The sequence below is a fragment of the Mobula birostris genome, chromosome 18, assembly GCF_030028105.1.
Source record: "Mobula birostris isolate sMobBir1 chromosome 18, sMobBir1.hap1, whole genome shotgun sequence".
In the NCBI taxonomy this organism is placed as follows: Eukaryota; Metazoa; Chordata; class Chondrichthyes; order Myliobatiformes; family Myliobatidae; genus Mobula; species Mobula birostris.
This window is the reverse complement of record NC_092387.1, coordinates 40,199,461-40,212,644: the sequence shown is the minus strand read 5'-3', so window position 1 is coordinate 40,212,644 and position 13,184 is coordinate 40,199,461. Positions and strand designations below refer to the sequence as shown.

At 37.9% G+C, this 13,184-nt stretch overlaps 1 protein-coding gene across 7 annotated transcripts in view; it reads right to left on the bottom strand.

Annotated features, from left to right (window-relative positions):
- The window catches only part of LOC140212072 (mitogen-activated protein kinase 8), a 132,376-nt gene that overhangs the window by 39,778 nt on the left and 79,414 nt on the right, over positions 1-13,184 (bottom strand). For all 7 annotated transcript variants that reach the window (XR_011889640.1, XM_072282557.1, XM_072282555.1 and 4 more), the window contains 2 exons: positions 4,079-4,248; positions 1,278-1,407 (listed from right to left, as the gene is read on the bottom strand). Coding sequence is in view for 6 of the 7 variants with exons in the window: in XM_072282557.1 (XP_072138658.1) it covers positions 1,278-1,407; positions 4,079-4,200 (252 nt within the window). In the remaining variant the exon portion in view is untranslated. The remainder of the gene's footprint in view (positions 1-1,277; positions 1,408-4,078; positions 4,249-13,184) is intronic.

Genomic DNA, 13,184 nt, shown 5'->3' with positions numbered 1-13,184 from the left:
GAGGGAGAAAAAGGAGAGTGAGGGAAAGAATGTGTGTATAAAAATAAATAACGGATGGGGTACAAGGGGGAGGTGGGGCATTAGCGGAAGTTAGAGAAGTCAATGTTCATGCCATCAGGTTGGAGGCTACCCAGACGGAATATAAGGTGTTGTTCCTCCAACCTGAGTGTGGCTTCATCTTTACAGTAGAGGAGGCCGTGGATAGACATGTCAGAATGGGAATGGGATGTGGAATTAAAATGTGTGTTGCTTGAATTTCCAGCATCTGCAGAATCCCTGTTGTTTGTAACAAGGCAATAACATTTGATTATTCCGAAGAAATCCCTGAATAAGAGCAAAATATTTCAAGGTGTGGGGGGGGGGGGGGGGTGGAATGAGATATTCTACCACGTTGACCCGACTATCGATGAATAAAGCACCCAATTTATAAAAGATTCTATACAGCCATAATATGCAATTATACTTAATCATCAATCCAAACAACTGCAGCTGGAAATCTGTAAATGAGTCTGGCAACTATTTGCCTATAGAAGCTTGTATGGCGTATAGCTCCGGGTTTGTGCTCCAAATGTTTTTTTTTTCCTCATTTTTTTTGTTAGCTGAGGTTTTTTTTTGTTTTAGTTAGTAGGGGTTCTTTTTTCCTAAAAAAAAATAGCTTTAACATTTTGGTTTTTTTAAATTATTATTATTGATACACTGTTTAGCTTGGTTAATAGTTTGACTCTTATTATACATATTGATATACTGACTTGATTATTTTAATGTATTTTTTGTTGTCGACTTTCAATAATAATTAATAAAAAGATTTAAATAAAATATCTTGAAATGAAAAAAAAAAATTTGCCTACTTCTACTGCTTAAAGTGTAGACCTTACATGGATCAAGCCAAAGAAAAATTGCCTGAAGATCTGTTATCAAATCTGCTCAGTATTTCTTTTTGTTTACATTAAAGGCGACTGACATCCTCTGAAAAGGAACCAATTTAAGACCAAGTACTGAGAATAACGTCGGTTATCATTTAATTCAACCCATAGACGGCATTACTGGGTTGAAATTCAAGCTATTACTGAATTAGCATCTATTTGGCTTGAGCATCCTGAATTAAAATAATCTGCAATAAATCATTTTCCATCTAAACGATCAAAGTACTGTTCAAGCAATATTCAAGAATAATCAAAACACATCCAAGTTAGTCATAAGCTTCTACTGCGTTTTTTCCCCTCTTTTGGTGAATTAACTTCGCATGATAAATTAATATACTAGATAAAGCTTCTTACATTTTTATGGTTGACACACTTCATGAGGACTAATTCTCTATAAGCTCTTTTCGCATGAGTCTGATTTTGAAATGGTCGGCTGAGTTTCTTGATAGCCACATTCCTATCGAGAACTGCATCATAGGCTGCACTATAATATAAAAATAAAGTATCAGGAAAAACTGTAAGAAATGACAACACAAATGTACTTACCTTAACCTGGTAGCTTTCAATCAATTCAGGCACTAAACAGTGGATATTAAAAGTTATGCTTTATTTAATGTATAGAGCTACACAGTAATACATCACAGAAGAGTCCACTGACCTGAACTTGAACTGCAGCCCTCCATACCCCTCCCACATTCCTCTGAAATGTTGAAGTGGAACTCTAATCCCCCTCTTCCACTGTGCAGCTCATTCCACACTCTCACTACCCTCTGAATTAAATTTCTTCTCATGTTCCCCTTAAGTAGTTCACCTTTCACTCTTGACCCATGATCTCTAGTTCTAGTCTCATTCAACCTGTGTGGCAAAAGCCTGTTTGCATTTATCCTATCAATACCCTCAATTCGATATACCTCCATCAAATCGCCCCTCATTTTCCTACGCTCCAGGGAATACAGTCGTAACAATAGACAATAGGTGCAGGAGTAGGCCCTTCAACCTTTTCCTATAACTCAGTTCCTCAAGTCTGGCAAAATCCTTGTGAATTTTCTCTGCATACTGAATAATAAGTAGCCTGGAACTAAGACAAAATGAGAAGAATACCATAAGTGGTGGAACAGTGATGTTTCCATGATTTATTAAAACAATCCTGATGACTGTTGATTCCCCACAGTTCCATTCAGTTTTAAGGTTAGCCACAAGACACCGGCATTTAAAAATGTGGTCCAGTCTTAAGCAGCTTTGCTCACCGATTCTCCCATTAGCTCTATCGTAGTGCTGGGTGGAATAGATATTTCTTAATATAACATCTATTCACTTGATAAGGAGAGCTGAGGAATTTAAAATCAATATTTTTTAAATGTATTCAATTGGAACCTAAGCTCGCTCTATAAAAAGGCTGAAATATATTTGATAGTTAGAATAAAGTGACATGCTCCTTCTGACTTTTAGCGTCAACATCTCAGATTTGGGAGATAGAAATAAAGTCATCTATTTATTACACCATCCTGACCTCAATCATTCAGTAGTTATGCCAACTTTAGATCAAAGTTCACTTTTCTCTTCTGCTCTGCATCTAACCCAAAGTGCAACTATTCAAACGAACACTTCAACCATACTTGTGTAACTAACTGCAAGTTTTTGCCATTCCAGACAAGTGCCTTTTTCTTCTACTTTCTGCTTTTGTTTCTCTCAACTTTCACTATCAAGGATCTCAGGATCCCCACCATTTATCCAGAAATTAGCATCTTACACTTAACCAAGTTCAGTTAAACAATTCTATAAAGGCATTAATATCGTTGTTACCAGTTAATAATACCATCCATGCATGCTATTGATGAATCTTTTGTTAGTGTAATTGTATCGAATGAAAAAATTATTTTTGCTAACTATTAAGCCATTAGTCATGGGGATTGCACTCTCTCCACAAAAAGAAGTGCAAACATATTCTTGTGAATAAGCTGGGAGTTAGAATTAGTGAGGAGCAAAACTTAATACCTCACCAATGTGCTACCTCAATAGAGGATGTTAATTGCAGGAGAGTAGTCATAAGGTGTAGTTGAGATTAACCCATTACTGAACTTCCTTCAGGAAATCTTGGCAGTAAGTGCAGAATACTGTTCAGGCAACAATCTAATTACAGGGACTGATGTCAACCATTTCAGCTTTTTTGTAACTCGAGTGAACCAGTGAGCCTTACAATTAAATTAGCAACCCACAGGCCCTTTAAAACTTGGGACACCTCTTCAATTCCATAGAAATAATTTTACTGTACTTAAATGTGAATTTATATTAGGTGTAATGTTGCTGAAGGCAGACTTGTAGTCGCATTTTGACCACCAAGTGTTATAATATTAATGACCCAATAACACAAGATACACTGCAGCATTTTTGTGCAACTGTAAAAACATGGAGTTCGATTTTCTCTTCTTTACTAGTAACTGATATTCAATGCTGATTAAATAACAGCAAATAAATGTGGATAGTAAGAGACAGGATTCTAATCTTGTGTGAGCACACATTCCTCAGATTCAGACCCAAACAAAGTTCCAGTCACTTATGTAAAATACTTCAACTCTAATTTGTAAAACACAGAAAAAAGACATATGAACAAATATAACTGCACCATGCAGTTATCTCTGCCCACAGTAGATCTACTGAATATTCTTCTTTTTGACTGCTTCATATAATGTATGTGCTGCTTGGTTGTTCTGTGCAAAGTTCTCTTATGCCATGAGAAATTCAACTTGCATGATCATTACTGTTGACAAGAGATCAACATTAATTAGCACTGCTACTTCCCATGCTAAGTGTGGCGACACTTGTGGGCAGCCCCTGGCATAACCCTTGACACAAATAACACATTTCACGGTATGTTTTGATGTTTCAATATACATGTGCTTATAGGACAAATAATGCTAATCCATCTAACCATATCAGCTACACCTTTTCCAACCTGAAAGTTTCAGCTTTATAATTTGTTATCTGACATGTGCCAAAAACAGCAAAACACTGATTCATTAAATGGTAATAAAATATTACATTAATAAAAGGGAAAAAGATTCTCCACATTTCCATTCATTATTTTTAAATGAAAAGCTCAGAGGACAGTCCTTGTTTTGCATGACTGATGGCAAAAGTCAAAAAAGTTAACTTACCATACAATTCCCTGTGCTCCTGAACCAATGGGCTTCAAGTTTTGATAGCGTTTCAGGACAGTGAAGGTTGAATCCCCAACCTCTACACTGTAGAACTGGTTGTCGCGTTTGTTCCTATTCATGATGTTGGTTTGATAATGTGGGTTCACATGTACTGCCTTCCCTCCAACCTGCAGGGATCAAAAATATTTGTAAAATGCAATAAGGAAATTGTTTGAAGTAAAGAAAACAATTTAAATTGAGCCTTTATCACTTGCTTCATGGATTTCCTAGGAATTCCACAGAAGTTATTAACTGGTTTTGAATCAATCAGAACAAGATGGAAAAGTAGACTGGCTCCTATGGTAGCTCAGCAAGTTCACATTTATTTGAAGGCTTCAATTTCCATACTCAGTCTGTGCAGTCAATATCCCCTAACATTAGAGTTACATAGTATTAAGTTATGTTCTTGCATTTCAATCCTACGTATTCAAAAGAAAGGAAACTTAATAGAGTTGTAGTGGTAGAAATGAAAGTCTCACACCCACAAACAATTATCTATAAGTACTGACTTCATTACCATTTTTCTTTATAACTGTGTCCACGTTTTCTCTTACAAATTCCTACATATTAGGTTCTGAACACTGGAGATGCTGGCAGGGCACATCTAAAAGCCGCTTAGTTTTATAAACTTCTTTCACCAAAAACTTGATTAGTAAGAACATCAATGATATTGTCATTGTATTCCCTCACTTATGTAGTTTTATGCTCCAGCTGTCAAAAAACTCCTATGCATCTAACAATCCTAACATTTCCCCAACGGGTTTCAATCTAAATATTACAAAACTACAGCAATATATAAAGTTCAAAGTAAAGTTTAAAGTAAATTTGCTACCCAAGTACATGTATGTCACCATATACAAACCAGAGATTCATTTTCTTGCAGGCATACACAATAAATCCAATAACCATAACAGAATTAATGAAAGATCACACCAACAGGACGAGCAACCAGAGTGTAAAATACAACAAACTGTGCAAATACAAAAAGAAAAAGGAAAGTAATAGTAATAAATAAGCAATAAATATCAAGAACTTGAGATGAACAGTCCTTGACAGTAAGTCCACAGGTCGTGGGAACAGTTCAGTGATGAGACAAGTGAAGTTGAGTGAAGTTGTCCCATTTGGTTCAAGAGTCGAATGGTTGAGGGGTAATAACTGTTCCTGAACCTGATGTTGAGAGTCCTGAGGTTCCTGTACCTTCTTCCTGATGGTAACAGCAAGAAGAAAACATAACCCAGGTGGTGGGTGGTGTGAAGAATTGCTAAATGGTATGGAGGCATTTACACGTGATGGACTGGACCTTATCACTACTTTTTGTAGGATTTTCCATTCAAGAGCATTGGTGTTTCCATACCAGGCTGTGGTGCAACCAGCCAGTATACTTTCCACCGAACATCTATACAAGTTTGTCAAAAGTCATAGGTGTAATGCTGAATATTCACAAACTCCTAAGCACAGGCATTGCTGTGCTTTCTTCATAATTGCACTTAAGTGCCAGGCCCAGGACAGGTCAAGTTGCTGTCCATCTCCACCTCAGCATTCTGATGCACCTTTGTTGTCTAGATGTTCCAGGGTTGAGTGAAGAGCCAACGAAATGGCAAATGCTGTGGACTTGTTGTGCCAGTAAGCAAACTGGAGTGGACCCAAGTCGCTGCTCAGGCAGGAGTTGATAAGTTTCATCAACCTCTCAAAGCACTTCATCACAGTGTAAGTGGTACTGGATGATAGCCATAGAGGTAGGTTACCAGTTTTAGGCACTGGTATAATTGAAGTCTGCTTAAAGAAGGTGGGTACCTCAGACTGCAGATGCAAGAGGTTAAAGATCTCAGTGAACACTCCAGCCAGTTGATCAGCACAGTTCTACAATACTTGGCTAGGTACCCATCTGGGCTGGAAGCTCTCTGTGGGTTCATAAGGTGGTTAACTCTTGTGAAAATATCAGACTATCGCCATAAGATGGGAATCAAATTAAATACCAACATACAAATTTGGAGGAGAGAGCTAACAAGGCCCTCAAGTCTGTTCCACCACTGAACCAGATAATGGATGATCTGACTATAATCTTATTACCCCCAGCCCTCTGTTTTAAAACACTTACTTGTGAGGTGTCATGATAGAACTCCAAAAACTCAACCCACAAAATAAAAAAAATCTTATTCTTGCTCTAAATGAGCTATCCATTATCTTTAGATTGAACCTTAGTTCTACATTCACCCACAAGTTGAAAAATCCTCTTCATATTCAGCCTGTCCAGACCACCTTGTTTCAATCAGGTCCCTTCTCACACTTCTAAAGTTGAGCAGATACAAATCTTCCATATTCAACCTTCCCTCCTTATCTGGCCATTCCAGGCTTTAGTTTGACAAATCTTCTCAGAACTGCTTCCACCACTAATATTCATTGGGCCTGGTGCACTCCAAGTAAGGTCTCAATGCTCAACATAATTCAAGCATGACTTCTCTACTTTTATCTGTTGGCTCCTGTGCAATGATTTCCATGAATACTACATGTGGTGTCAATTTCTCCAGGAACATGAGAAAGTAGTTTTCTTTTAAATTTGAGATCATATAGCCAGCTAATGGTTAACATTGTTTAAATACCAAGGTAAGATTAGTCATTCAGTGAATGCAGATGATGGGCAGAATTTAACTGTTGTTATTCTGAAAACTGATACTTCACAACCTGGCATGTTCATAAATCAAGGTTAAGAGCTGCTCCACCTAAAGCCATAGACAGGCATTGGGGTTTCTAAAGGATTGAGAAAAAAGATGGGCATAATTAGACCACTTGAATTTGTAGAATAGGCAAGTTGAATAACGAACAGTTACCATCAGGGAAAACAGTACTCTGTAGTAGTCAAAATGTTTCTAATTGAAAAAAGACTGAATGTATCCTTGTTAAAACATATAAATGTACAAGACACAGAATGCATCCAGTTTGTTCCAGTAATCAAAATACAAACCATTAAATATTCACATATTTCTTAAAAGATGCTATGGTTTTTGCTTCAATTGTCACCTGTAACAGGCATAAAGTAATAAGAAACGACACACAAATTTCACAACAAGCTAAATCTCCAACAGCCAATAAACCTGAAGGAACTTGTGCTCTCTACAAACCATGCACAGGTTTTTAGTCAAGTAGTGAGATACACTTATGAGTGAGCATCTGTAACAGAATTCATGTCTACCCAAGCAAGCATGACCTGTACAACACCATGACAGCATCCACTATACAGCACAGTCTTTTGAAGGATACTCAAACAAAGCTACTAAAGCATCACCACTCAGTTGACCAATTAAACCTGCTGTAAATGCCAATAGCTAATGCAAACAAGTCTTAACTAAAATTAAGTGGTCTGCAGGTTAGTACTATATATATCGGCATAAAACTCTGTGTCAGATTACCAAAATATGGTTAAATATTTAGGATACAGTATTTATATTGCTATAGCAATGCACTTCTGAATTGTACTGTGTTTTGGTATCCCGAAGCCAAAAAGATTTTAGATTATTCCATCTCCAGTATTAGTGTGTGAACAATACAGAATATAGGGACTTCAATCAAACTTTTAAATCAAGGGTTTATTGTGCATCAAAAGTTAAAGACAGATGTTCCCAAAGTTGTGAGCTTCTTAAAATAAAATCAACAGAACTAATGAATTTGACTAGCATGAGAAGGCAACGAACTTCTCATCATATGATAGTACATAACAGGTGAACACAAACTTCGCTTGTTTTTAAAGGTTAAATTTTAGTTTTTTGATTTGCAGTTTTTCAAGTTGCAAAGCTTTGCATTTGAACAAATGGAAACAAAAAAGAGCAATAACCAACTACTCCTGCCTTGAAAACCACATTAATGCTGGAAAATGATGACCTGCCCAAGTGCGTGTTCTGAAATTCTCTGGGTAAAATATAAAATAATGCACAATGACTTGCACTGGAAGAATATGTGTGCTTAAGATGCCCTGAATGGAATTAAGCACAATAAAAACATTGAAGCAAACTTGTAAGAAAATATATTAATTCTAAATTTACAAGTGATGCACAAAATTGCAAATTATAGGTACTTACCTTCGGGAAATGTTTTCTTAATCATCCTAGGAAATTCTGTAAATATTCATTTCAGCATCTTTTTTCATTAATCTAGCCCCACTCCTCACCAGTGTAATTTAAAAGCTCATAAAATCTTATCAATAAGCAGGACTTCAGCCACCCAACGTCTACCCTTCTTTATCTTGTGTCCATTAAATCAAATCTCAACATAAACCAGGTTCCTGTTATTCTATCATTGAATCTGTATCTGTCTAGGGTTGTCCCCACCTTTCATAGCCATTTTCTAACCACATTTCATCCATGCTTCCCACAACCTCTCTTTTGGATTCCAATACAGATGGGAATGTAAATTATTCTTTCCTTACGTAGTGGGCCCTGCTCTAATACCTAGTCTAGGGGAGGCAAACTTTTGAGTGCACACCCAAATTGGTGATACATTCTCTCGCCGTGTTAATTTTAAACAGAGATTATCATCAATTAATGAACTGGTAACAATAATTGTGGACTTTAAGGAAATAAGATGAATCCTGTTGGTTATTTATATTTATTCACTATTTAACTATTAATAGAAGTACTAATTTAAATAATTGAATATTAATCTTTTAAAAAGACAATTGAAATAACATTTCTAAATAATATTGTTGTTGAAACCATTTACTATCCAAATACTGGTGAGTACACGAGATCTGAGAGGATTTCAAAGAGTATTATCCAATATCATGTGTTTTCGCAATCGACTAGCTGGTGCCAAGATGCTTTCACTGCTCTTGGCTTGTAAAACAGTTCAATGCTCTCAGGTTGTAAAAAAATAATTTGCTGATTAATTTGGCAGCAAAGATAACCATTATGAAACTTTTTATTATGGGTGGGGTTTAAGGAATCAAGGGGCAGCTCTCCATGCTACGTGCCAAAAAACTATTGTGCACGCCATAGATTCGACACCCTTGAATTAGCCTCTTCCTCTTGCAAATGTCAGTATTATTCAATGTGCTGATGCCTCCCAATTCTTTCCGCACCATTCTAATCGAACTTCCAAGCAAAAGTAAATGTAAATAAATGTTTTCTTCACTCCCCTCGGGATCTTGGAGCATCATCTATATTATTGGGTATTGCTTAGCTTGCTTCATACGTGTATAATATTATGGTATAGGGCCAGATCTTTCCAAGACCTGACCACATTTATCTCCTGTGGTTGCCAGCATTAACTGTTTTTTTTTCAACCTATTGGTACTGAATGGCCACACACTAACTGCCAATCTCCCCCCACGGTGCCAATAAGCTCAGTAGATGAGCAGCATTTTCCGACCATTGTGTTGGTAGTCTCATCCAAAAACAAGGCTCGGACAGCATCCAGGATGCCTCAGTCTTCTTGGAATCCACCTTCGGCCAAAGTGAAAGTTCAATGAAACTGCAGGGTGGGGACAGTCGGAGTAGGCTAGACCCTGCAGGTTAGCTGGGGTCAGATATCTCTGGGGAAACTCAGCACAGGAACGTGCTATAGGAAACATGTTTCCAATGGTGTATGACCACTCAGAAAGGGCAACTCATAGGTCATCAGCAGGTCAACCCAATCCTCAATCCTCTCAGAAATTTATATTACACTTTATATATTCCAGGTGTTAATGACTCTTTCCAAGGTAAGGTTAAACACAAAATGTTCCCTCACCATAGCATTCATGCATTTAGTCACACTTCCAGCAGAACTTCCCTTCATTTTTAGAGCCATGCATGATGATGGCTTTTGTGAGTACTTGCTTGACCTTGCAGGAAATCAACTGTCAGCATCCCTCAGGTGAATGTTCTACTACTCATTTATAATTTGAAAAGTATTTTGCAAAATGATATGCCATCCAACTTTCTCGAGGGAGCTCCTGATGTTATTTGTGGTCCTGAATAATCCCCAAAATTCAGAGAAGACATGTATTCCATAAAAAAAAATAACAACCAGTAGCATTGCACAATGAGATCAAACCTACTAATAAAACTGTTTTGCAAAACTTTGTGACAAAAGACCAAGTTATCAGAAGTTTGATGCTGATAAGACAGACAAAGAGAGAAACATTCCAAATATTAATGAGAGATGAGAAAGAGATTAACGAAAAGAGACACAGTTCCGAGTATTGACAGATCGGTTGCTTTGAACCTGAACTGTTTGAAGTTTGATGGACAGGCGATACCCCAGCAGGGGGATAAAAGGAACAGGTTCGCTAAGGCAAGACACCACTACACCACGAGATCACGAGGTAACGAGACTCTGGAAGTACGGTGTGCCCCCCAACAAGTTGGTGGGAGTTTTGGAGGTCTGTTCGCGGGACCGACCATAGACGCACAGGGTGAAAAGGTACGATCGGCGGGAACATGGTGTGTGTGTCCGCCCTTGCTTGGGTGCCGGGTTCACCGCAGAAGAACGATCATATCTGGAACGGAGGGGTCACAGTCCGTGACCTCAGAAGATATTAAAAGGGCTCACGCCGAAAGCTAACTGCGAAGAACGAAGGTCTGTCTGAATCCGATTTGCATATTTTCTCTCCAGCGGCACAACAGCGATTGCTGCGAACTGTACTAAGCTGAACTGAACTCTGCGTCACTTGAGACTGATCATTTTACCCCGAGACTGCGATAGAGCTTGATTGATTCCTATTATCCTAGTCCTGTGTACATGTGTGTTTTATCATTGCTAACCTGTTGCATTTATATCCTTATGATTAGAGTACTGTGTTACTTATTTCTTTAATAAAACTTTCTTAGTTCCAGTAATCCAGACTCCAACTAAGTGGTCCATTTCTGCTGGTTTGGCAACCCAGTTACGGGGTACGTAACAACGTCAACTTATTGCACAGAAGCAGAACAGCTGAAAAAGGAAAATGATGAAACAGGCGCAAGGTTATAGAGCTTCTTTTCCTTGCTACAAAAATGGATAGATTAACTTAAAGATCCCCATTTGTCTGAAAATATTTAATGCTTCCAGGCACCACTTAAAGAGCATTAATATGTTTAAGTATAGCTAGTATTGTTCCGATCTGTTCCAATGGTTTGACCTTTCAGAAGAATGTTTAATATACCAAAACTTTTCCAAGAATTGTTTACAGAAATTAAAACAAACCAAACAAATTAAAGGCATAAATGGAAGAATTTCATCAGCATTAAATAATGGAATGTGGTCTAACTCTACTGAAAATTCACTGTAATGAAACAAGAAATGGATTAAAATGTCACACCTCAATATATTAGTCACAAAAAATCTTCCAAATTCAAAATATATTCAAAATATGGACGCATCTTTGATGCAAACTTTGCTCAAAGATAGAACAAGTAGATATGGGTATAAATCCATTCCTGGGTAACGTGCCCCAATTTTGCAGACTCAAGTTGATTTTGTCTGCAAGTTGGAAAATAAACAAAAATCATGCAACATGGTAACCATACCTCCACAATACTGTAATGAATAGAATCAAAAGCACATAAAGATTGGTAAAAACAATTACTAAGAGTGCAGTGGAGGAGGAAACTAGTTTTGCAAGCTTCAGGATGAACATGCGTATATACTTCCAACTGTTGAACTTAATAAAATATGAAAGCTCATTTGAATGTTTGGATATACCCAAGCTAGGAGTTTGTAAACTACCCTCAGCCTATGCAGAATATGGAGAGGGGAACACAGGCATTTGTTGATTTACAAACCTTCAATTTATTTCTCAATAGAACATCAATGAACACTGGGATGTACAAACCTACTTGTGAATATAATGTAAACACGAGGAATTCTGCAGATGCTGGATATTCAAGTAACACACATCAAAGTTCCTGGTGAACGCAGCAGGCCAGGCAGCATCTCTAGGCAGAGGTACAGTCGACGTTTTGGGCCAAGACCCTTCGTCAGGACTAACTGAAGGAAGAGCTAGTAAGAGATTTGAAAGTGGGAGGGGGAGGGGGAAATCCCCCTCCCACTTTCAAATCTCTTACTAGCTCTTCCTTCAGTTAGTCCTGATGAAGGGTCTCACCCGAAACGCCGACTGGACCTCTTCCTAGAGATGCTGCCTGGCCTGCTGCATTCACCAGCAACTTTGATGTGAATATAATGGACAGTTTGCTGTTTCTTATCTATAGAACAGTCTGTGGTACCAGATTGGCTTCATTAGCTGACTTAACCTTCAAAACCAGACTGAAATCAAGTCATCCCTGTTTACAGGGGCAAGCCTAAATATGAAAAAAAAACACCTATAGCATTATTGTAGAGGAAGACGTCCATAATGCATTTTGCCCAAATAATAAATATCCAATGTGGTGACGCATGTAGTATAAATCTATCGATGAGTTCTGTTCTGTTAGCTGTTATGAGTCACAATAACCAATGATGATTACAGGTCTCACACTGCTTTTGGGAAGAGGAAAGTGAGGAGATGCTAATTTGAGATGTTGGGAATCTTGCACAGGCATGTTGGCCCAGTGCTGACATACATTTCCTTACTGCTAGCAGCACTTAAAAATAAACTAACAAACTTTATGATAAGTAGTCTGAATTTACATTAAGAGAGTTCCAGAAAGCAGTCCTCTGGCAAGTTCTTCAACCGAAGATGGAAACCTCTGGCTTTCATTACTTGGGTTACCCCAGTATCTAAACAGTAAATCTTGGTCTCAACACTGGTAAATATATACTTGATTGGGAGAGCAAGCATGTTTTAATATGGAGGTTAGCAATCTATTCCATGGTTTCAAGTGATGTTATCAGGGATGGATCTCTCAGCAAGAGTTCATTATGTGTGTGACAGATGACTAAAGAGGCAATGCCACACTTTGAGCTGTTTCAACATGTCACTTGTACAGCACATTTCCCAGCCCATCTTCCAGGGATTGAGGCTTGCAAAGGAAACGATGACAAGTTTAAGGCCATGAGATGACATAATTGTGCTTAATTGTGTTCAGTGATGTGAGCTAACGCTCTCAGGAAGGTGACTGAAATCTAGCTACAGAGCTCCCAGTCTAAGCAGTATAAATTAATTCAGGCTAAT